At 40.2% G+C, this 26,081-nt stretch overlaps 1 protein-coding gene across 1 annotated transcript in view; it reads right to left on the bottom strand.

Annotated features, from left to right (window-relative positions):
* LOC136877779 (calpain-B-like) overlaps nt 1–26,081 on the bottom strand; it is a 459,866-nt gene that overhangs the window by 5,762 nt on the left and 428,023 nt on the right. The window contains exon 15 of the mRNA XM_068228742.1: nt 15,582–15,777. Within this exon, the coding sequence (XP_068084843.1) occupies nt 15,582–15,777 (196 nt within the window). The remainder of the gene's footprint in view (nt 1–15,581; nt 15,778–26,081) is intronic.

Here is a 26,081-nt window from a genome sequence, read left to right as displayed (position 1 = left end):
ATTTTTGGGCCAGGGCAAGAAAACGATGTCTGGAGAAGAAGATATAATCATGAATTGTATAATTTATTTAACTATTCAAACATTGTTAACTGCAGAAATATAAGAACGTTGGAGTGGCAGGTCATATGCTGCGTGCTAATGACAGAATGATAAAGAAGATATGTAATGCAGTGCCAGAAGGAGTTACGAAAGTTGGAAGACCAAAGTTAAGGTGGAAAGAAGGGGGTGAGAGAGGATGTAAAGATAACTGGAATCAAGAATTGGAGGAGTTCTGCACTTAACAGGAAAGAATGGGGACAACTTCTTCAGAAGGCCAAGGCCCATAAAGAGCTGTCGCGCCAGTGATGATGATGATGATGAGGAGGAAGAAACGTAAACTACATTATTGACTCTACTGAGGAAAGGAAGTCCAGGATCGTCCAAACTAGAAATGCATTCAATATGATGAGGAGAGTATTCTGTAGAAGAGATATCAGTTTGCATCTACAAATTTGTTAGCAGATTGGTGCCTTGCGTGGACAATGCGGTTGGTGACTATCGATGAGGATTTAGCCAACTAAGATCTACTATTGATCAGATTTTCATAATACGCCAAATACTTGAAAAATGTAAAGAATTTGGAATTGATTGATTGTTCTATGGAGTTGAGATCTGGAACATAAAGAAAAGAGAAATGAACAGATTAGAGGAATTTGAGTTATGGATGTACAGAAGGATACTGCAGTTAAGTTGGACGGATAAAATCCCAACTAATGAAGTAATGAGTGAATGGGAAAGAGACCAGAATTATTATATACTCTCAAAATAAGAAAGTTCCAGTATTTCGGTCATGTGATGCGAGGAGAGTAATATCATCTGCTGCAGCTGGTCGTTCACGGGACGATACAAGGCAAAAGAAGATCCGGAAGAAGTCGCATTTCTTGGATTCATAATTTTAAACTTGGTTCAACACTTCCACTATTAAATTGTTTCACACTGCGTCATCTAAAGCGAGAATCTCTATGACGGTACCCAACCTTCTAAGAGGAGATGGCCCTTGAAGAAGAAGGGAAAGAAGAAGAACAATAAGATGGGCTACTCGCAGGGCACTATAATCCAGTGGCGAATTTCTCATACATGCGATTGTTGTGTTACATCCCTTGTATTTTCAACGAAAAATAATTATTCATTGCTGATATTTTCATGGAAGTTACTATTATTACTATAACTGTTACTAATTATTGCCAAACTACTCCAGAGATGGCAGCACGAGAATTGAACCCTTTTTGGTTGTTCATCTCTTCCGTGGGGTTGGAATGCGGAACGAACAGCCACATCAATCAAGAGGGTGGTGCAAGCTGGGATCCTGTAAGTTATCGCGCGTGGCCGGGATTTATTTGTTATTTCGTGAAAATACTGGAGTTCTTGCTTGTGAGTGGTTATTTTCTTGTGCTATAAATGATGATATATGACAAGTGTGTGTTGTATATAAAAAATAATTTCGTTTCGTATGCTTGTAGTGTAAATATCAAACAAAAAGTGCGGGAATGATGCGATTTTCAAATGACATCACACCGGTCAGGTCAGAAAGTAGTACGTCAGGCGTACCTGACGTAGAATAGATATCAGTTTGCATTTACAAATTAAATGAAGAAAACCCACTCACACAACATACACACAATGACTCACTCAGCTCAGTTTTATGTTCCCAGGAAAAACTTTCGGCAGGCAGATTTGAATTTATGAGACGAAGTAAGGTTCCGAATGTCCATTGGGACATTCAGAGTTGGACGCGGTTGTCCTTCATTTATAATTCTGATTTCCTCCTTAAAAGAAAGCAGGTTCACGCGTTTCTACAGCGCAATCCAAATTGAATTATTCTAACCTTTGTGTAATCGAACGATTATTTTGGAGAGGTATAATCACAAACCACATTAGAGAAACCCCAAGATGAATGCGAGCAGCTTGAGGAAAATGATGAACTTTGCAGCCAAGGAGAGAGAAATCCAACTGAAGACAGGGCGGCAAGTTTGAAAACGCAAGTAGAAGGGACTGATAGTTATGAAGTAGGGAACTTCGTACTTGTAAATTTTCTAAGGACAAAATTCAGCGGTTTTATGTCGGCGAAGTTAAAGAAAGTGGAGAGCACTTGGTAATGAAGATTTTGAGGAAGAAAGCTGGAAAGGTTGTCTTCTTCACTTTCCCAGTTAGTAACGATGAATGTGAGGTCCAGAAAAATGAAACTGTGAGGAAATTGAAAATTCGCGACCCAGCCAGACGTGGGTGATACACATTCAACAGCTTAATTGACGGCCCAGATATTTTTAAATGTAGAAGTCAGTGTATTGTGAGGACAATCTAAGAGTTTATTCTTTTTCAACTTTTTATCTCTTCATAATTGGACTCAAGAGAATATGATTTTGCTATCTTAATTATATTTCATTCATACATACATACATACATACATACATACATACATACATACATACATACATACATACATACATACATACATACATACATTATCATTATAGACTGTTATGCCTTTCAGAGTTCAGTCTGCAAGCCTCTGTGAATTTACTAAACGTCGCTACAATCCTCAATTTGCAACTAGTGTTGTGGCCTCATTTAGTTCTATACCTCTTATCTTTAAATCGTTAGAAACCGAGTCTAATCATCGTCGCCTTGGTCTACCTCTACTTACCCTCCACAGCAGAGTCCATTATTCTCCTAGGTAACCTATCCTCCTCCATTCGCCTCACATGACCCCACCACCGAAGCCGATTTATGCGTACAGCTTCATCCATCGAATTCATACCTAGATTAGCCTTTATCTCCTCATTCCGAGTACCCTCCTGCCATTGTTCCCACCTGTTTGTACCAGCAATCCTTCTTGCTACTTTCATGTTTGTTGCTTCTAACTTATGAATAAGATATCCTGAGTCCACCAAGCTTTCGCTCCCGTAAAGCAAAGTTGGTCTGAAAACAGACCTATGTAGAGATAGTTTCCTTTGGGACCTCACTTCCTTCTTACAGAATGCTGTCGATCGCAACTGCGAGCTCACTGCATTAGCTTTACGACACCTTGATTCAATCTCACTTACCATATTGCCATCCTGGGAGAACACACAACCTAAATACTTTCAAATATCGACCTGTTCTAGCTTTGTATCACCAATCTGACATTCAATTCTGTTGAATTTCTTACCCACTGACATTAATTTAGTCGTCGAGAGGTTAACTTTCATACCATACTCAATGCACCTATTTTCAAGTTCCAAGATATTAGACTGCAGGCTTTCGGCACTATCTGCCATTACGGCCAAGTCGTCAGTATAGGCCAGACTGCTTACTACATTTCCACCTAACTGAATCCCTCCCGCCCATTTTATACCTTTCAGCAGATGATCCATGTAAACTACGAACAGCAAAGATGAAAGATTACAGCCTTGTCTAACCCCTGTAAGTACCCTGAACCAAGAACTCATTATACCATCAATTCTCACTAAGCCCAATTGTCAACATAAATGCCTTTGATTGCTTTTAATAATTTACCTTTAATTCCATAGTCCCCCAGAATGGCGAACATCTTTTCCCTCGGCACTCTGTCATATGCTTTCTCTAGATCTACGAAACATAAACACAACTGCCTATTCCTCTCGTAGCATTTTTCAATTACCTGGCGCATACTGAAAATCTGATCCTGTGGTCTGAAACCACACTGGTTTTCATCCAACTTCCTCTCAACGACTGACCGCACCCTCCCTTCTAAGATGCCAGTGAATACTTTGCCTGGTATACTAATCAATGAGATACCTCGATAGTTGTTGCAATCCTCCCTGTGCCCTTGCTTATAGATAGGTGCAATTACTGCTTTTGTCCAATCTGAGGGTACCTAACCAACACTCCATGCTAATTTTACTACTCTATGAAGCCATTTTATCCCTGCCTTCCCACTATACTTCACCATTTCAGGTCTGATTTCATCTATTCCTGCTGCCTTATGACAATGGAGTTTATTTACCATCCTTTCCACTTCCTCAAGCATGATTTCACCATAATCATTTTCCTCCTCCCCATGATCTTGGCTGTTCACACCACCAGGATGATTTCCTTTTACATTGAGAAGATGTTCAAAATATTCCCTCCACCTCTCCAGTGATTCCCTGGGATCTATTATGAGTTCACCTGAATTACTCAAAACACTGTTCATTTCCTTTTTCCCTCCCTTCCTAAGATTCTTTATTACTGTCCAGAAATATTTCCCTGCTGCTTGACCTAGCCTTTCCAGGTTGTTACCAAAATCTTCTCATGAATTCTTTTTGGATTCGACAACTATTTGTTTCGCTCTGTTTCTTTCATCTACATACAAATCCCTGTCTGCCTCGGCCCTTGTTTGGAGCCATTTCTGATAAGCCTTCTTTTTACGTTTACAAGCTGCTCTCACTTCAACATTCCACCAAGATGTACGCCTTTTCCCATCTTTACACACAGTTGCTCCTAGGCATTCCCTTGCTATTTCTTCTACAGTATCCATGTATGCCACCCACTCATTTTCTATATCCTGAACCTGCTTACTGTCTACTGTTCGAAACTTCTCACTAATCACATCGATGTATTTCTGTCTAATTTCCTCGTCCTGGAGATTTTCTACCCTTATTCGTTTGCAGACAGATTTCACTTTCTCTACCCTACGCCTACAGATACTTAGTTCATTACAGATCAGATAGTGGTCTGTATCATCGAAAAATCCCCGGAAAACTCGTACATTCCTAACATATTTCCTGAATTCGAACTCTGTTAAGATATAGTCTATTATGGATCTGGTACCCCTAGCCTCCCATGTGTAGCGGTGAATATCCTTATGCTTGAAGAATGTATTCGTAACAGCTAAACCTATACTAGCACAGAAGTCCAACAAACGCTTCCCATTCCCATTAGCTTCCATATCATCCCCACATGTACCAATCACCCTTTCGTATCCTTCAGTTCTATTCCCAACACTCGCATTGAAATCGCCCATTAACACTGTTCTATCCTTGCTGTTGACCCTGACCACGATGTCACTCAATGCTCCATAAAACTTGTCAACTTCATCCTCATCTGCTCCCTCACATGGTGAATACACGGACACAATTCTAGTCCTAATTCCTCCAACTGCCAAATGTACCCACATCGTTCGCTCATTTACGTGCCTAACAGAAACTATGTTGCATGCAATGGTATTCCTGATAAAGAGCCCTACCCCAGACTCTGCCCTTCCCTTTCTAACACCCGTCAAGTACACTTCATAATCTCCTCTCTCTTCGTCGTTATCTCCCCTTACCCGAATATCACTTACTCCTAGCACATCTAGATGCATCATCTTTGCTGCCTCAGCCAGTTCTAGTTTCTTTCTTCCATATGCCCCATTAATATTGATAGCTCCCCATCGAATTCCATTTCGTTCGCCAAGTTGTTTCCAAGGAGTCCCTCGCCTGTTAAATGGGAGTGAGACTCCGTTACTCCCATAGGTTCGAGGCTTGTTTAAAATGTTCTGAGCTCGGTAAATTCATGAAGCAGGATGCTACCCTACTTGCACATAGTCCAAGTGAGGATCTCTCCTCTAACGGGTTATGGACCACCGGTGGATTGTATAGTCCTAGCCGCCTGAGCACAAGGAGGGCCAGGACTGAGAATATGTCCGAGATGCCCACTCCCATTCCATAGCAACTGGTATCCCGACTCTCAGGACCACTTACTAGGCCACTCAGCCGTTGCCCATGGTTCACGAACTAGGACGTGATTATATTTCATATCATTAAAAATAGTTACGTAATATAATACATTTTCATATCATTCAGTGCTTGTAGGTTTAAGTTGAATAACCGTCTTTCTTCTTTTGGGGAAAATGCGAGTTGTTTTAAAATGTTTCATACATTTGATTACCATATGTCTGTTTTTACCACGAATCGTTTTAATTTGTTGGTCGATTATTGATATTGGGCGTGCTACATATTTTTAAAAGTATTTACGGTGGCCGAAGTAACACGGGATGTATCTGACCGCTTTTTCGATAATCATAATTCATTACTGAATAACAATTACAATTATGTACATGCATAACTATAAAGAACAAACACGGAGGAATGTATATTATTTATTTTCAGAAAATTAGAGGGAATATTAATGTTTAAATTACAAAAATGGCCGAAGTTGTCTTTTTTTCAAGTTTTTATATCTTCATAATTGGACTCAAGAGAATATGATTTTGCTATCTTGATTATCTTTCTTATCATTAAAAATAGTTATTTAATATAATAAACTTTTTATATCGTTCAATGCTTGAAATTTTACGCTAACTATTTTATACAATGATTGACAATTATCTTTAAGGCCAATATAGAAAGTCTGAAGAAAACACATTTCTGATGCAAAGCATCGTTTAAGCGTAATTAATTATTTGGCAGTTGAATATTGCATTAAATTTAAAAGAATTCCATTTTCTAAAAAAAATGACGCATATTTGTCTTGTAAAGCGTTAAATTGGCAACGGGTGGAAACGGCATAGAAAATAACTTGAATATCAGGCGAAGTCAAAAGCTTCCTCTAGCAAATTTCTACAGTGTTCCTATTATTGGGCATATCTTATTTTATACTCCATACGGCCAATTTTAAGTTATGTCCTTGAATACTGAATCTCTTGTAATTGTTTTCATCAGCTGAAGATGTCCCATAATAAGGGACTAATCATGTACTGAAATGTTAAAAGATTTTATAATATATATTTTTGAATATTTCATGTACTAACAAGTGGACTCCTCCTTTAAAAACATATTTCATTTTATTTTCTCTAACCGTCAATTTTCAAACACCATTACCCAATGGTTTACTCGGTGGGGAAGATGGACTTCAGTACGGCGAGTGAAGCGGAAGAAAAAATGCCAGCGAATTGGCTATGAAGGCGCCATTCGGTTTTTCTCGAGTCAGCGGCAGTTACAAGGCGGTTACAAGGATAATAATGTCGAGATAGAGGAAGAGACTAAGGCCAAAGAAGTAATAAAATTTACATATGATAACAATGACATTTACAATAAGATACAAAAGTTGAAAACTAGAAAAGCGGCTGGAATTGATCAGATTTCTGGGGATATACTAAAGACAATGGGTTGGAATGTAGTACCATGTCTGAAGTACTTATTTGATTATTGTTTGGTCGAAGGAGCTATACCAGATGAATGGAGAGTTGCTATAGTAGCCCCTGTGTATAAAGGAAAGGGTGACATAAAGCTGAAAATTACAGGCCAGTAAGTTTGACATGCATTGTATGTAAGCTTTGGGAAGGCATTCTTTCTGATTATATTAGACATGTTTGTGGAATTAATAACAGGTTCGATAGAAGGCAATTCGGTTTTAGGAAAGGTTATTCCACTGAAGCTCAACTTGTAGGATTCCAGCAAGATATAGCAGATATCCTGGATTCAGGAGGTCAAATGGACTGTATCGCGATTGACATGTCTAAAGCATTTGATAGGGTGGATCATGGGAGACTTTTGGCAAAAATGAGTGCAATTGGACTAGACAAAAGAGTGACTGAATGGGTTGCTATATTTCTAGAAAATAGATCTCAGAGAGTTAGAGTAGGTGAAGCTTTGTCTGACCCTGTAATAGTTGAGAGGGGAGTTCCTCAGGGCAGTGTTATCGGACCTTTATGTTTTCTTATATATATAAATGATACGAGAAAAGGAGTGGAATCGGAGGTAAGGCTTTTTGCGGATGATGTTATTCTCTATAGAGTGATAAATAAGTTACAAGATTGTGAGCAACTGCAACGTGACCTCGAAAATGTTGTGAGATGGACAGCAGGCAATGGTATGTTGATAAACGGGGCTAAAAGTCAGGTTGTGAGTTTCACAAATAGGAAAAGTCCTCTCAGTTTTAATTACTGCGTTGATGGGGTGAAAGTTCCATTTGGGGATCATTGTAAGCATCTAGGTGTTAATATAAGGAAAGATCTTCACTGGGGTAATCACATAAATGGGATTGTAAATAAAGGGTACCGATCTCTACACATGGTTATGAGGGTGTTTAGGGGTTGTAGTAAGGATGTAAAGGAGAGTGCATGTGTATGGGACCCCCACCAGGATTACCAGATTCAAGAACTGGAAAAAATCCAAAGAAAAGCAGCTCGATTTGTTCTGGGTGATTTCCGACAAAAGAGTAGCGTTACAAAAATGTTGCAATGTTTGGGTTGGGAAGAATTGAGAGGAAGAAGAAGAGCTGCTCGACTAAGTGGTATGTTCCGAGCTACCGGGCGAGTTGGCCGTGCGCGTAGAGGCGCGCGGCTGTGAGCTTGCATCCGGGAGATAGTAGGTTCGAATCCCACTATCGGCAGCCCTGAAGATGGTTTTCCGTGGTTTCCCATTTTCACACCAGGCGAATGCTGGGGCTGTACCTTAATTAAGGCCACGGCCGCTTCCTTACAACTCCTAGGCCTTTCCTATCCCATTGTCGCCATAAGACCTATCTGTGTCGGTGCGACGTAAAGCCCCTAGCAAAAAAAAATGTTCCGAGCTGTCAGCGGAGAGATGGCGTGGAATGACATTAGTAGACGAATAGGTTTGAATGGCGTTTATAAAAGTAGGAAAGATCACGATATGAAGATAAAGTTGGAATTCAAGAGGACAAACTGGGGCAAATATTCATTTATAGGAAGGGGAGTTAGGGATTGGAATAACTTACCAAGGGAGATGTTCAATAAATTGCCAATTTCTTTGAAATCATTTCGGAAAAGGCTAGGAAAGCAACAGATAGGGAATCTGGCACCTGGGCGACTGCCCTAAATGCAGATCAGTATTGATTGTTGCAGTTTCAGTGTTTGACGCCACATGTCTAACACGTATGTGCCGTGGTGAAGGATTCCGAAATCATAGTGTGTGGGTCACTTCCTGGCAAGCTGTGATCCACCTTAGCTGTGTGATGGTTTTCTTTCTAAGAATTGTGACTACTTGGGAATTCCGTTCTCCACCTGTGTCTGGGCAGGCCTATTTAGGATCACGGCTGCCCACTCCTATATGGGGAAGGTCCTAGAAAATTTGGGCTAAAAATCGGAAGTCAAACTTTTGTCTGGCTGAGAGACAGCACCCAATGGGTCACCCCATATGCGGTCGAAACAATCAAGGAAAACAATTTATAATTGCAACATGGAATGTCCAAACACTGCTTGACCCGAAAGAGAGCGACAGACTTGAAATGAGGACAGCTTTTTCGCCCTTAAGCTTTCTAGATTGAACATCGATGTAGCTGCCTTGACTGAAATTTGATTATCCTGTGAAGGTAAAGTTATTGAATCCAGTTCAGTATATACCATCATTTGGAAGGGTAAGGAGGATGGAGAACATCGTATTCATGGTGTTGAAATCGCTGTGAAGACAGATATAGTTGCTAATCACCAACTCGTCCCAACTGCAGTTAATGAAGGACTTACGACTCTCCATATACCACTCTCTGGAGATAGTTACATGACTCTCATCTCTGCTTATGCTCCTACATTAGATGCTGATGAAGATGCTAAAAACCATTTCTATAACTTACTTTCCACAACCATCTTCAACGTACCAACTAAAAGATCAGCTCTTCCTACTAGGTGACTTCAAAGCTAGAGTTGGGAAGGATAATCTGCTATTGGAAAATGTAATGGGCAAACAAGAACTCGGTAGTTGCAATGCCAATGGATATATCCTCGCTCCATGCATGAGCACATCCTTGATTACATCATCACTAGACAATGTGACAGGAAAGATGTCCCTATCACCAGGACTGCTAGAAATGTTGATGATTGCTGGATGGATCACAAGTTGCTATTTTCTCATCTTAGAATCAGTCTCTGCTGTCAAACACCTAGGCATTTTCAAACCCCGTCCAGGCAGAAGTTTGATACATCTAAACATCGAGATAGACCCACTGCCATGAATTTCTACGACATGTCTCCAACATGCTGACAAGTGCTCCGGTCAACACAAAGAATATAGAGCAGGAATGGGCTACATTGTGGAAAATAATCACAGAATCAGCTGAGAAAAAATTGGTTTTAAGAACGACGTAAGACAAGGCTGGTTTGATGGAAACAACTAAGAGATTTTGTGTGTCATTAATGCTAAACGAGAAGTCCATCTATCCCTTCTTCAAGACCCATCTTCAGATGCAAGGAAAGCGCAATTTCTCGAACTCAAGCGTAAATGTCAGAGCAAATAAGTAAGATAAAGAATAACTGGTGGTAGCATAAGCTCAGGAACAGCAAAGTATGTCTAATGCTCAAAACCCGCGTAACTTCTATGTAGGAATAAAGGAATCATATGGCCCAACTCGCTCCTCTTCCACGACACTGAAAGATGCTGATAATGCTACCACTATTACTGATAGTAGTCTTGAAATCCTAGAACGTTGAAAAGGACATTTCTCCACTCTTCTCAATCGGAGTTCAAATACTGGTGAAGACTTTCTCGACGGTGTGCCTCTACATCCCCAACAACCATGGATGGCTCTTCCACCAACATTCAAGGAATACAATGTTACTCCCAGCGAAGTGAAACCTGGCAAGGCTTCTGGGCCAGACAACATTCCTCTGGATTTGATTCGGAGTGGAGGCCTACCCCTAAAGACCAGACTTTATACACTTATCCTCTTAAAATGGAGAACCTGCCAAGTTCATGGTGACCTTAAAAATGCCACTATCATCACTTTTCCCAAAAAAGGTGATTGTAGCGTTTGTGGCAACTATCGCGGTTAACATTGCTATCTATAGCAGATAGCAATCACCTGCAGATTATTTCCGAGAGGATCCTACCCGAGTTGCAGTGTGGTTTTCAAACCTCCAGAGACACAACAGATATGATTTTCTGTGCAAGGCGAATCCAGGAAAAATGCAGAGAGCAAGAAACTCCTTTATACTTAGTGTTATATGATCAGGAAAAGTCTTCCGGCTCAGTCCCGTGACTAGCTACGCGGACAGTACTGAAACACTTTTGCTGTCCACAGCATTTTGTAGATCTAGTCAAGACTCTTCATGATAACACTTCTGGACAACTCGTTCATCAAAATATTATTGCTGATCCACCTCTAAGCACTCATGAATTGAAACAAGGATGTGTGCTTTCTCCAACACTCTTCACTCTTTACCTAGCTGCCATGCTATATGAAACATCTACTGACAACCAAGGTGTAAATGTAAGATATCGCTTCGATGGGGGACTGTTCAATCTGACTAGACTTCGCTTCCATAAGCTTACTAAGATTTCCTCCGTTATGGAGTTGCAGTATGCTGATGACGCTGCCAAACCTGCTCTCACACCTGAGGAGCTTTGCAACAGTCAGTCAGTTGTTTCAACAGAGCTTGCGATCATTTTGGTCTCTCCGTTAATGTTCATAAAACCAAAGTACTCTTACAGCCTGCAACCTGGATCGAACCTCTTACCTTTCACTATCTCCATTGCGGATACTTCACTGAAGCAGGTCGACCACTCTTTATATCTAGGAAGTATCCTCTCAACAAATGCGAACTGCTCACAAGATGTTGATAGGAGAGTTAGTGCTGCCCACTCAGCATTTGGACATTAATCCTGCCGTATCTTCATGAATAAGGGACTTACAATGCATACCAGTAACATGATTTACAATGCTGTTGTCATATCAGTACTGCTTTATGGTTGTGAAACGTTGACTCCTCTACCGTCAGGATATCAAAAAGCTAGAGCACTTCCATCAGTAAAAAAAGAATACATAGATCCATCTTAAACATCAAACGTGGGGACCGGGTCACCAAACGTGCAGTTCCTGAGAAAGGACATGCTATAAGCATTGTGGTTACCATCATTGGGCGCCATCTCAGATGGATAGTGCACGTCCATCGCATTGGTTAAGTCAGGCTTCCTCGTCAACTTCTGTATAGTGAACTCTGTTCCGGTACAAGTTCACATGGAGACCCTTTGGGGCGTTTCAAGAATCAGCTAAAGCATACTAAGAAAAGAGCTGGAATTAACACTCACTCGTGGGATAAGCTTGCTGAGAATCGTACTAATCACACAACCTACAGTATGTCTAAAAATTAAAGATAGTTTTCACGTATCCCTTGCAAATATTGCTTTCTACTATATCATTATGAAAACTGCACAACATTCCCTTTCACTCTATATACTTCAGTTTATTTCAGTGACGTGCGGTGAACACATTCGTTACCCTAGCTGCAAAAATGTTTTTAAACGTAAGCAATCGTAGCCCCCACTACACTATCTAAAGTCAACGTTACCATTTTATAAGGCTGCATTTTCGTGGAAAGGTCTACCTGAGAAAGGTCTTAAGAAATATTTTCCACAACACACTCGCACGTATTTCCAAATTTATATTCAGGGCAGTGACGACACCATCATAACTTAATCTATAGTAGATTTTAAACAATGTTCTTGAAGTTTCACCCGGTGATATTTTGTGATAGTACAGTCATGGTTTTCACAAGAATACACTGGGACTATTTGTTTTTAACTTTAAAAACCTTGCCTAATCTGAATCAGCAAAATTTAGCTGGTATTTTATCGTCGCCGAAGTTTTATAGTTTCACTCGCTTACTGAATGTACGCACATCAACGACAAACGAGGGAAAATATGCATTAATCACGACGTATAATACACGTTATATTAATGAAGAATGCCACATAGCTAGCGAAACCATTACCTATAACCCAAGATGAACACTACAAAAATTCACTATATACCACCATCGCAGATAACCAAATACATAATTATTTTACTTCGCGCTTAACTCTGTGTTCATACTGGGCAACCTAAATATTTTTCTGTGGCTTTCGGAAAACATACTACACGTGCCATCAATGAATTGCTCGAAAAACTTTATATATTCTGAAATCCAAAGTAAAATATATTCTTCTGTATTACAATTGATTTCATAAACCGGCTCTATTTTTATTAGCAAGACGATGTGCAAGTGGCTATACTGTTAACATGTTGAATTGTTCTTGTACCCTCTAGCGTGTGGCGCTGAACACTTCGAGTGTCAAGTATTAAAACTAACGTGCCTTACCTAAGCAAACTAGCTATCGTGTCGCAGTAAATTGGTGTCGGGGTGGGCCCACAGCCCCGACCAACTCCCAGGACAAGGAAGCTTCAAGTGCATGTGTCATCCAAGTGACGTACATATCGCTGGGGTAGCTCTCTTTCGCGCTGGCAAGGAAACCCAGCTCGCTGGAGAAGCTGAACTGCGGTAGTGTGAGCGGATTGTCGAGACAGCTGTACTTGCCTAGGCTTTAATGTTCGCAGTTTTTAAACATTATAAAAAGCATTCTAAGGAATAATAATAAAATGTTAATACAAAGTTATTTATCCCACCAGCTGTGAGGTAGATGGGGTTCAGTGCACGCCATTAGTTTATTTATTCTATTTTTTACTTCATGTTTGGTCTCATGGTTGGAAAACATTTCGCTTTCAGTGTAGGACCAACGTAAGTCCATTTAATAGTAATGATCTACAATAAAAAATAAGCATGTAACCTTATATTTCTCATAATTAAAATGTGTGCTGGTTTGTGACTATCTCATAAATAAATCTGTGCAGGTTAAGTATATTTAAAATATTTCATTTCCATGAAAGTTGCATTTTCTGGCCATATTTTTTTAAAATTTTACATTACTTCTGCTTCTCAAATATAACCTTTCAATGTACGGTATTAAGAATTATGTAGGATACTTGCCTTCTTTGTCTAAGGGCCTGGTTATATTAAAGAAAATTCTTAGAATTCTTTAAAACACAGCTGGTGTGATGGTTATGATACAAGATGGAAACATTCTCATAATCAAAGTTATTGAATGAATTGCCGTATGTAAAGAACCACAGAAGCGGTGGGAGCTTTTGCGCATGGATGGCCACTGGGCATGTTTCCCAATTTATCCGCGGCCACAGCCAACTTCATCACGCCAATGTGAACTGAGTTACTGGCACGGAAACATGGCCGCTACGATTGACGCTCCCGCCAAATGCGAGTTGCGTAGTGTGATTTGTTTCTTTCAAGAAGAAGGTAATAGTACAGTTGACATTCACCGAAGAATGAGTCGGGTGTATGAGTGGTGGTGCCTTGTGTGAATAGTGCAGGAAGTTTAAAGAAGGCCGGATCAGTGTTCGCGATGAAGGGGGACAAGGACGCAAATCTGTCGCTACAGATGACATTGTTCAACAAATTGACCAAGAGGTTCGCAAGAACCGAAGGTTTACCGTAAGCGAGTTGTGTGAGAAATTTCCTGCAGTTTCAAGGTCATCTGTTTACAAGATTCTAACTGTTTAAAGATATTAACATTAAAAGTTCCACCTGTACAATACTTACAATTTTGTTGACAACAGAGGCTAAATGTGTCATCTATTACTTGTAAAGATCCTAACAGAACACGTGCACTACAAGAAATTGTGCGCTTGATTGGTTCCAAAGATTTAGCCCTGATTTAGCGTCGAGTAACTTAGGTCTCTTTCCGGGACTGGAAAGTGGCTGGGAGGGCGGAATTTCAAGGAGGATGAATATCTTCAAACCAACGCTGATGCCTATCTTAAACTTGCTGGCGGCAGCATACTGTACTGTCTGATGACCACAAAAGTCGCCGGATGTTAGCAGCATTGACGTTCCTCAAGCATTATGAGGCTGAAAGTGGTGATTTGTAAAAAAATTGCGACTGGCAATGAGACCTGAGTTTGTTATGTCACCCCCGAAACAAAACAATCACGTCAATTGATGCACACACACTCACCAAACAAACCAAACAAGTTTAAGCAACGGTGTGTTGCTTGTTGAGTTTATGGAACAGGGGTCTACGATCAATGCAGCTGTTTATAATCAGATTTTATGACGGCTGCGGAGACCCATACAGAACAAACGAAGAGACATGCTGACGTCTGGGTTCCTCTTGATTCATAACAACGCTCGCCTTCACAGTGCATATGTCACCAACGACTTCTTGAGGAATTTGGGAGGGACATTTTTGACCACCCGTCGTATAGCCCTGATTTAGCGTCGAGTGACTTCCATCTCTTTCCGGGACTGAAAAGTGTCTGGGAGGGCGGAGTTTCAAGGAGGAAGAAGATCCTCAAATCAACATTCGTGCCTATCCTAAACTTGCTGGCGGCAGCATACTGTGCAGGGGGTGGGGTGTGGGTGGAAAAGCTCACCAACAGGTATAACAAATGCCTCAACATTCATGACGATTATGTTGAAAAGTAACCACATTTGTACCTAACATTTGGTAATAAATCCATTTGGCTATGTACACTTGTCTTTTATTTATGATCCACCGGAATTTGAAAAATACAGCCTTCCTATTTAGGTAAACGCAAAAAGGGCACTATTATGTATTAAAGGAAAGCCACACACAGAAAGTGTGTTCTCTTTTCAAAGTTTCACATGTATTGATTGGTATTTAAAACCTGTCTTGGTTAGAACTCTTCTCTCTGCTACCACGCTCTGCCAAATAACCATAATCATGTACCATCATACAACCACGGAGTTCCAGCAATATTTCAATATTTTGTTTAATTCCATTTTCATTATCATAACTTTTTATGGAGGAACTCACCAATTAATTCTTTTAGCTTGACGTTACACATAAGGAAATCATCAAAGCTCATCATTCCTTTTTTGGTCCCATACCGGCGAACAAGGATGTTCAAAATGCGACTCTTCAATCTAAAGCCAGCAGAATTCATGGCTTGGCGCAAATCACTAACATTTAAGTATCCTGACCCATCCTTTTCGTACATCTTGAAAACAGTCTGAAACAAAGGAAAATAAACATATTTCATTAAACAACTGATATTAAAATGCCATTACTGAGCGACGTACAGTATATACATCCGAAAGAAAACAACTGTCATCTTACAGGGAAGTCTTATAAGGCCTATTATTAAAAATTCAAAACTGCTCTTGTTCAAAGATGGGCTAGGTTGCTAGGAAATTTATAACTCTTTAATAAAAGTAATGGAATGCAGTCAAGTGAAGTTGGGTGAAGAGGGAAATATTAGATTAAGGAAAGAAGTCTTAAAGGAAGTAGATGTATATTGCAATTTGAGTAGCAGAATAACCAATGATGACAAAAGCAAGAAGGTCATCATATGTAGAATACCCTTATCTAGGAAGGAATTTTGAAGAAATTAAATCTGCTATCCTCAAGCGCTGATGTGTATGTTAGGAAGACATTTGTGTGACATGTGGCATTTTAATGAAAATGTGACAAGGCCAATAACTGATGCAGAAAGAAGGATGATGGAAGCCTTTGAGAGTTTTAAAAAATGCTAAAGGTGACGTGGGTAAGGCAAACCACAAATAAATAGATCTTGAATCAAGTTGGTATGTATAGAACTATATGCCAATGTTTAACTAGGAAAAGAGTGAGTGATAGGAAACCCACTAAAGCTACCCAAGACTAGGTTGATTGGTTTTAGAAAGAAGGTGCAGAGGATAAAAATGATTAAGGAGAGATCAAGACGTGAATATGACAAGTAGATTAGGGTAGATGTAAGATATAATATCTACGTAGTGTGACGATTTATAGCAACAACGTATTGGTTGATTAAGATTCTTTGACAAGACGTTCAAAGAGAAAAGAGCTGGGACCAATGGGAGGTTAGTGGATGTAATAATAAGAAGAAAAAAGGTTAATCAAAACAGTATATTGTTTCTACAAAGGGAATTAATTTTAAATTTTACAACTCAAAATTTTGTAACCTGACACACAAAAGATTGAATGACGTACATTAGAATAGAATCCCTAGACCATTTACAAGTTATAATATGTGACTAATCAAATGAACATGGTAACCTATAAGCCTCGGAGAATATGGACACAGATTTCCAAAAAAGTAAACGAAGGGAGAAGAAAGGCACGGGAAGGACCAAGGACGGGGATCACAATAATGGGAGTCGCCTGAGTATAAACATTGCCAAGTGCAGGAACAGTTTTATGTGATAAGTTGTACCGTCCAGGCCACAAGTTCAATCACTCACCAACTCTTGAAATTGCATATTACTCGATGTTCATTTGTTAAGGAACAATATCACTCATATCAGGCTTAAAAGAAAACCAGCCACAGAAATGAAGATAACTCCAAAATCCATAGGAGAAGAATAATAGTGGTAATTATAAAATAAATACTCTGTTGCTCACCCAATACAGCAAATAAAAGAAGTGGAGCTTCCCAGCAAATACTGGGAAGTCCTCAGACGACCCTCCAACCACACTCGGAATCAGTGCTGGACTGAAGACCGAGTATGTGGGGGAAGCCTTTATACCGCTGCAGAAAGTTCCTGAAAAAAGTACACAAAACGTCGAGAAATATCGGACACTGACGTAGCGGATGACGTAACCCAGAGGAGACTCAGTGTGTAGTCAGCAGTTCACCAGGGCGGATGCATGGCGAGGCAGCAGAGAAAGTCCAAGGCCGGTTAGATGAATGAAGTATCGGTGAGTATATGAACATAGATGGAGTTCCAGATGACGGTAGCCGAAAATAGGTGAGTGATCGTTACAGTAGATATGAAGAGGATGAAGTAGTATGGAGGGCTGCAGGGCCGTCACGTGGTACGTAGGCGTCCAAGGCAAGGTTTAAATCGGCGCCACCACTCCCGGAAAATTTCGTAATTTTGTTCGTTCTAGTTTTGGTTCGGGGGGAATATATCCCAGCTCTTTAGAGCCACTCCATTATCCACCACCTATGGATCCACCATGCTGCGAACTGGAAAAACTGGCAGATATTATAAATAACAGCATCACGGACCATCCACCCTCTACTACATATTTGATACGCATATACTAAGATTTGATTTATTTATATACAAAATACAGTCTTTGATCTTTCATTAATTGTTCTTGTCTTTGGTGCTCTTTTTTGTAGTCTATATACAAACTTCAAACACTGAAAGGCATTCGCGTGGCCTCTGCATGAGAAAATGTCAAAATTTCTCTAAAGTCTAAGATTTGCAGTGTAATTTTCTATTGAAAGAATGGCGAGTGAGTTCTGCCTTTGATGTGCCATTGTATTGTGCAAATAAGATTTTATAAGCTTAAGCTTACTAAAGATTCGTTCGGCACTAGCAACTGTCACGGGTATTGTTAGTAACACTCTTAATGTTACCCACAAGTTTGTGAACAAATCTTACTGTTTGCGTTTTTGATCATACACAATAGTAGAGGAGAAATAGGGGTACTGGATACAAGCGTCAGCATTTTTTCTGCTAAGTCAACGCCCGAGGTCATTGAACCCGGCCAAGGTCATTGACCCCATGACGTCATGGTGACAAATGTCATCTTGACGGACCCTAACCTCACTTTTAAGGACAACAGAACATCGCTAACCTCACTGCTTCAATTTGATGGGGCTAAACCTCACTGTTGCCATCATATGCATGTGGTGGCACGGAATTTAAAACTTACGTTCTTTTTGACAGCTGTCAAGATAACAGCTGCCATCCTTAACCACGTGGGCGCGGAATTTAAAATCCATATGCTTTTTGCAGCTTTTACGTCGTAACCACGTGCACTTATTTTGCTACGTAGTTTAAACAAGTTAACATGGCTAACCTCAGTGCTGCTATCTTGACAGACCCAAACCTCACTGCTGCCATCTTAAGCATGTAAGGGGAGCGCGAAATTTAAAATACATGTGCTTTTTGACAGCTGTCACGTCGTAACCACGTGCACTTGTTTGGCTATGGAGTTTAAACAGGTGAACCTGGCTAACCTCAGTGCCACCATCTTGAAAGACCCAATTCTCACTGTTGCCATATTAAGCATGTGAGGGGGGCGCGGAATTTAAAATCCATGTGCTTTTTGACAGCTGTCAGATCCTTTGCGTACGTGGAAGCGGAATTTAAACAAATGAATGTGGCTAACATTATTGCTGCCATCTTGACAGCGCCAAACCTCACTGCTACCATTTGGAGCCCGGAATTTAAATGATCTTGACAAGACTCAGCCACGCCGCGGAATTTTTTGAAGGAGGACATAGCCAGGGGCCTAACTACAGGCAAGCTGCCCTTCTCGACATGACACTATCTTTGAGGAGGCCTAGGTCTATAGTTTTTATAAAGCTGCCCTTCTCAACAAGACCCTTCCCCGTAATAGTTTTCATGCCACCTGCCCTTCTCGTCTTGACCCTTCTCGAGCTGCCATACTTGACATACGACTATCTTAGAGGAGATAGTTTTAAAGCAGGCTGCCCTTCTCGTCGTACCACCATCTTCAGGCAAACTGCCCTTCTCGACAAGATGCCTCCCAACATAGCTTTCATGCAAGTTGCCCTTCTCAACAAGACCCTTCCCGAGCTATCCCTATCGACAAGATACTTCCCCCGACACAGTTTTCATGCAAGCTACACTTCTCGACAAGACTGAGATTTAAAGCAAGCTGCTCCTTCTCGACAAGACACTTCCTGACATAGCTTTTATGCAAGCTGCCCTTCTCGACAAGACTCTCCCCTAACATAGCTTTCATGCAAGCTGCTCTCTCGACAAGACCCTTCTCGACATAGTTTTCATAAAAGCTGCCCTTCTCTCCCCGACATATAAAACAACCTGCCCTTCTCAACTTAGTACCTTCCCTGACACTATTTAAGAGAGAGGATTAGGCAAGCTGCCCTTCTCGACACTATCTTGGTGAGGTCTAAGGATCATAGTTTTACAGCAAGATGCCCCTCTCGACTTGAAACCTGTTTCTGCCTTAAAGTAACCTTCTCAGTTTTACGGACAGTTGCCCTTCCCCTCGCTAAAGATTTACGTCACCATCCGACCAGATGGAACATAAACAGATTCAATCCTGTTACAGTGGAGTAGAAAGCATGGTGTAGCGTTGTCCTCTTGTTCTTGTAACGCATAAGTTTTTACCTACCCTTTTCGATTGAGTAGGGAGCGGTAGGAGGAGGATGCGGTAAGGAGAAGGTGATACATTTTTACCCCTTCAATTTACAGACTATACATGATGACAAACGCACTTCGCTAAACAAATATAGAATTGATTGTAGAACAAGCAAATGCTGTATGTCGACATCCGACAAGACAAAACATGTTAATTGCAGCATCGTATACTGAACAGAAAAACTTACCTTGATTACATCGTCAAGAAAGAACATGATAACAGTCTGTGATAGAAGGAGGGTGCGAGAAGAGAAATTGTTAAAAATACCAGTACATAACCACTATAAAAATCTCTTTATATTACTGTAATGGATTCGAACACTAATTACTCTGGTGAATGTTAGAAAAAATTACTACGCACACACATTTCGATTATCTCACAAATATAATTGTGAGGTTAGAATAAGGCTTTATGTCCCCATCCGACACACAAATAACAGTATCCTCTTGCTGCGGAGAGGACTTTTTAGAATATACTCACGTTGAATTAGATGAACGGCGCTGATTTTCTTGATGATGATATTTAATTTCTTCTAACGCAAGACAATGCGATTTTCTGCAACTATATCTTCTGTCGATATTCATATTAGAATTTAAAAAATATCGCAACAGCCTATATATACCATCTTCTAACGAATATTGTAGTCCCGGGAATCGAACACGTGAATGCTATCTTACTTAGTTGTGCAACCACAACGCTGTAATTATTGACAGGAGGGGAACTCAAAGGTAAACGCGTAGTCAGCGGAACGATAGAAATAGAGGACAGATATACTTGCTCACAAAACAATAAACACCACTACTACTATTTAAGTGATCAGCGCGCACAAGCTATATGTCACTAGGAATCATACCCCAGCCTAATAGTTGGACGGTATTGACTGGTTGCCTTTTAGTCGACACTTACAACAGGTGTTTAGAACACTGAATGTTTTAAATCGATCTACGAAATACAGAATTAAACGTTACATTTCTCTTAAAACAATAATCACCACCACCACCACCACCATTAACATTACAGTTTGAACAGACTATCTTGCGATCCGGAGGCTAACACGTCGCCAACCCCATAGTTTAAAATCATAATCCCATTAAAATAATTAGCGATGTTGGCATGCAAATGCTAGGGAGGTATGTCGGTTACAATCAGAGAACACAATGAAGAAAAAATATTCATACACTTACCTCTGAAGAAACCAATTATTAATAGTCGATTGTTGTAACCTCGAAGGATTTAGTTTTAACCCTCAGCCTTATGAACTACCTTATAGAAGGACTGAATCGACTGGATGCCTTTCAGTCGACACTTACAACAGGTTTTTATCATTTAGAACAGTGAATGATTGATTGAAACATTTTATGAATATAGATTCAAACACTAGAGTAATTTCATGGCCTACTGTAATGTCAACATAACTAGAATCGAACACTACAGTAAAGAGAAAGGGTCATGTGCCTAAGATAATGGATCCATCTCTTTTGACTACACTATAAAAAGCATTTTACTTACACAGCTGCAACCGCCAGCTATTTACAACAATTATAGTCGTGTGCAATAAAAATTCGGTTTGCATGACGGTCTTTAGTCATATAAGTCCCGGGTTCGATTCCCGACACTGTCTAGAATTTTAACAAAGGCACACAGCATAAAATAAATTACTATGGTCACAGATCATATTTTAAAAGTGTAGATTATATTAAAGAAAATATATATACACTTACCTTTGAATACACATGCCCTAACCGCGTAGCCAATTCGCTCGGTGTTGCATTTAAATTAACACATAACGCTACTTTACATTATTAAAATATGATTACAGCTACGGTAAGATACAACATCGATCATTTGCCTGGTGCGAAATTGAGAAAACACGGAAACGCATCTTCAGAGTGCATTGATTATTGATTTACACGTCAACTCTTTCAAAAACCGAGTGCATCTATGTCTCTGTGTTGGTGGTGATTATTGATTTTACCGAACACCGCAACGCGTGCATCTATAATCTCTTTTCTTAGCAGCACTTGTGTATGCGTGTGTAGTTTTCTGTAGTGTTCGATTCTAGTTATGTTGACATTACAGTAGGCCATGAAATTACTACACGTACGCATACGCTTACCTGGGATTAACAATACTTACACATTGAAAGGGAAAATTAGTAAACAAGAACAGCAAGAGATCTGCATTTACACGCAGTACATTCGAAGTGATTATTTACAGCGAGCTATAGTTGGCACGTGTCTCGCGACAGGAAATAAGTGTTAAATTACTGGAGACTCGGCAGTGGTTACTGTGTGCGCCGATTGCTTTTTGTGGCTCACGGAGGAATATTGTAAATTTCCACCGAGTTAAGATTATTATCTAGTGCATGTGCATATCAATATTCTGTTGCTACAACCTTATGTATACAATTTATTATATTCGTTTGTTATATATTCATAAATGTATTTGATGGCCTAAGGGCGCTTGTCTTACCGGGCTGAGACCGTTAAAAGGCAGACCCTCCGATAAGAGTGTGCTAACCCATCACCTTGGTAAATAAACAGCGATGCAGATATCCATCTTCCTTGTGCTACTAGGCTGAGACCGTGAAAAAGCAGACCCTCAGTGTGCAACACACGTATACAAAGCGAATTGGCTACATGGTTAGGCATGTGTCGAGGTACAGCAGCGGTTGCTTGGTAGGGCAAGGCAACACAACATTCTATGTTCTAAACACCAACACACCTATGCTAAGCGAATTCGCTACGCGTTTAGGCATGTGTTGTGGGCTGACAGCGGACGCTTGATAGGGCAAGGCACATCGTTAAGTCCACAGTCGGGACATTCTCTGTTCTAAACACCAATACACCTTTACTAAGCAAATTGGCTACGCAATTAGGAATATGTTGAAGGGTGAGCAGCAGTCGCTTGATAGGGTAAGACACATCGTTCAGTTATTATTACACTAAGCAAATGCTGGGATCTACCTTAACTATGGCTACGGACCTACTACCTTCGTAGTAACGGAATTTTGTTTCTGCAGAAATGCTAGGGGCATACCTTACTTGAATCATATTTTTCCTATTTACATGTATCTCTAATGCGCAAGTGATGGACTGCATTCAGTAAAAGAATGGAATATTTTAGCTACACTGCATAGTAAGTAGGGGCTGTCTGGCCGAGGCGGTAAAGGCGTGTTCGGTTCGCCCGCAAGGTGCGAATCTCCGTCAGGAAGTCGTAAAATTTAAGAAACGGGATATCCACTTCCGGAGGTGCATATGGCCCTGAGATTCATTCAGCCTACATCAGAAATGAGTACCAAGTGAATTCCTGGGGGCAAAGGCGGCCGGGCGTAGAGCTAACCACTCTACCCCATCACATGCCGAGGTTAACAATGGTGGAAGCCTTTACCTTCCACTCCTCTAAGGGCCTTCATTGCCTGTAGGGAGGTGACTTTGCTTTGTTATAGTAAGTGCTTCGTATGCTAGCGACGTGCATGCAAAATATTGAACTTTGGGCAAAATCTTGCAGGGCAGTAAAAATGCTGACATCGATACGTGGCTTACCTCCGACATTTCTTTTACTGAATAAAGTCTATCACTCATGTGTTAGAGAATGATTATTATTATTGTCGGGGGTGCTGTAACGTACCTAAGACACTGAGCAGCGGTCGTTGGCTGCGTGGTGGGAGATGTAGCTATCAGCTTGTAGCGGGTTTGAACCGCACTCTGAAGATGCGTTTTCGTGGTTTCTCATTTTCGCACCAGGCAAATGCTGCGCTGTGCCTTAATTAAGATCTCGATCGCTTCTACTGCACGGAGCTATCAGCTTGTAGCGGGTTCGAACCGCACTCTGAAAATTCGTTTCCGTGGTTTCTCATTTTCGCACCAGGCAAATGATGGACGTTGTATCTTACCGAAGATGTAATCATATTTTTTATGATGTAAAGTAGCGTTGTCTGTTAATGGCAATGCAACACCGAGCGAAATGGCTACGCGGTTAGGGTATGTGTATTCAAAGGTACCTAAGTGTATACATATTTTCTTTAATATAATCTACGATTTAAAAAAATGTGATCTGCGATCATAGTAATTTATTTTATGCTGTGTGCCTTTGTTAAAATTATAGACAGTGTCGGGAATCGAACCCGGGACTTCTATGACTAAAAACCGTCATGCAAACCTAATTTTTTATTGCACTCGACTGTAGTTGTTGTAAATAGCTGGCGGTTGCAAGCTGTGTAAATAAAATTCTTTCTATTGTATAGTCAAAAAAGATAGATCCCTTATCTTCGGCACACGACCCTATCTCTTTATTACTGTGTTCGATTCTAGTTATGTCAACATTACAGTAGGCCATGAAATGACTGTAGTGTTTAAATCTATATTCATAAAATGTTTCAATCAATCAATCAATCAATCAATCAATCAATCAATCAATCAATCAATCAATCAATCAATCAATCAATCAATCAATCAATCAATCAATCAATCAATCAATCAATCAATCAATCAATCAATCAATCAATCAATGTTCTAAACACTAAACGCCTGTTGTAAGTGTCGACTAAAAGGCATCCAGTCGATTCAGTCCTACTATGAGCTAGTTCATGAGGCTGAAGGTTACAAGTAAATCCTTCGAGGTTACATCCATCGACTATTAATAATTGGTTTCTTCAAAGGTAAGTGTATTAATATTTTCTTCTTCAATGTGTTCTATGATTGTAACAGACATATCTCCCTAGCATTCGCATGCCAACATCGCTAATTATTATTTTTTATTATGACTTTAGACTGTGAGGATGGCGACGTGTTAGCCTCCGGATCGTAAGATAGTCGGTTCAAACTGTAATGTTAATGGTGGTGGTGGTGATTATTGTTTTAAGAGAAATGTAACGTTTAATTCTGTATTTCGCAGATCGATTTTAAGCATTCATTGTTCTAAACACCTGTTGTAAGTGTCGAGTAAAAGGCAACCAGCCGATATCGTCCTACTATGAGTCTGGGGTTTGATTCCTAGTTGTATATAGCTTGTGCGCGCTGTTGCTTGTACAGGTCTATCGTTCCGCTGACTACGCGTTTACCTTAGAGTTGCCCTCCTGTCAATAGTTACAGCGTTGTGGTTGCACAACTAAATAAGACAGTATTCACGCGTTCGATTCCCGGGATAACAATATTCGTTAGGAGATGGTAAGTATAGGCTGTTGTGATGTTTTAAAATTCCAATATGAATATCGACAGAAGATATACAGTAGCAGCAAAAAATCGTATTGTCTTGAGTTAGAAGAAAGTATCATCATTATGAAGGTCAGCGCCGTTTATCTCATTCAACGTAAGTATATTCCAGAAAATCTTCTCCACAGCAAGAGGACATTGCTATTTGTTTGTCGGATGGGGACGTAAAGCCTTATGCTAACCTCACAATGGTATTCGTGGGAAAATGAAAGTGTGTGTGAGGAGTGATTTTTTCTAACATTCGCCAGAGTAATTAGTGTTCGAATCCATTACAGTAATAGAAAAATGTGTTGGTATTTTTAACAATTTCTCTTCGCGCACCCTCCTCCTATCACAGATTGTTATCAGGTTCTGTCTTGACGACATAATCAAGGTAAGGTTTTCCTGTTCAGTATACGATGCTGTAATTAACATGTTTTGTCTTGTCGGATGGGGACATGCAGCATTTGCTTGTTCTACAATCAGTCCTATATTTTTTATTACGAGTTGCGTTTGTTATCATATTTAGTCTGTAAATTGAAGAGGAAAGGTATTGCTTTCCCCATACTGTATCCTCCTCCTACCGCTCCTTCCTCAATCGAAAAGGGTAAGTAAAACTTATGCGTTACAAGAACAAGAGGACAACGCTACACCATGCTTTCTAGTCCACTGTAGCAGGATTGAATCTGTACATATTCCGTCTTGTCGGATGGTGACGTAAAGCTTTAGCGAGGGGGAAGGGCACCTGTCCGTAAAACTGTGAGGAGAAAGAGGAAGAGGAATGCTACTATGCCTCCTCCTTATCTGTTAGTACCTCTTCCCTCCTCCATATAGGTACTTTGAGGCAGAAACAGGTTTCAAGTCGAGAAGGGTATCTTGCTCTAAAACTATGATCCTTAGACCCCATCAAGATGTCGAAAAGGGCAGCTTGCTTAATCCTCTCTTTAAAATAGTGTCGGAAAGGGACCATGTTAAA

Source organism: Anabrus simplex, chromosome 7 (genome assembly GCF_040414725.1).
Source record: "Anabrus simplex isolate iqAnaSimp1 chromosome 7, ASM4041472v1, whole genome shotgun sequence".
Classification (NCBI taxonomy): Eukaryota; Metazoa; Arthropoda; class Insecta; order Orthoptera; family Tettigoniidae; genus Anabrus; species Anabrus simplex.
Note: the sequence above shows the minus strand (reverse complement) of the source record. Positions and strands in the feature narration are given on the sequence as shown.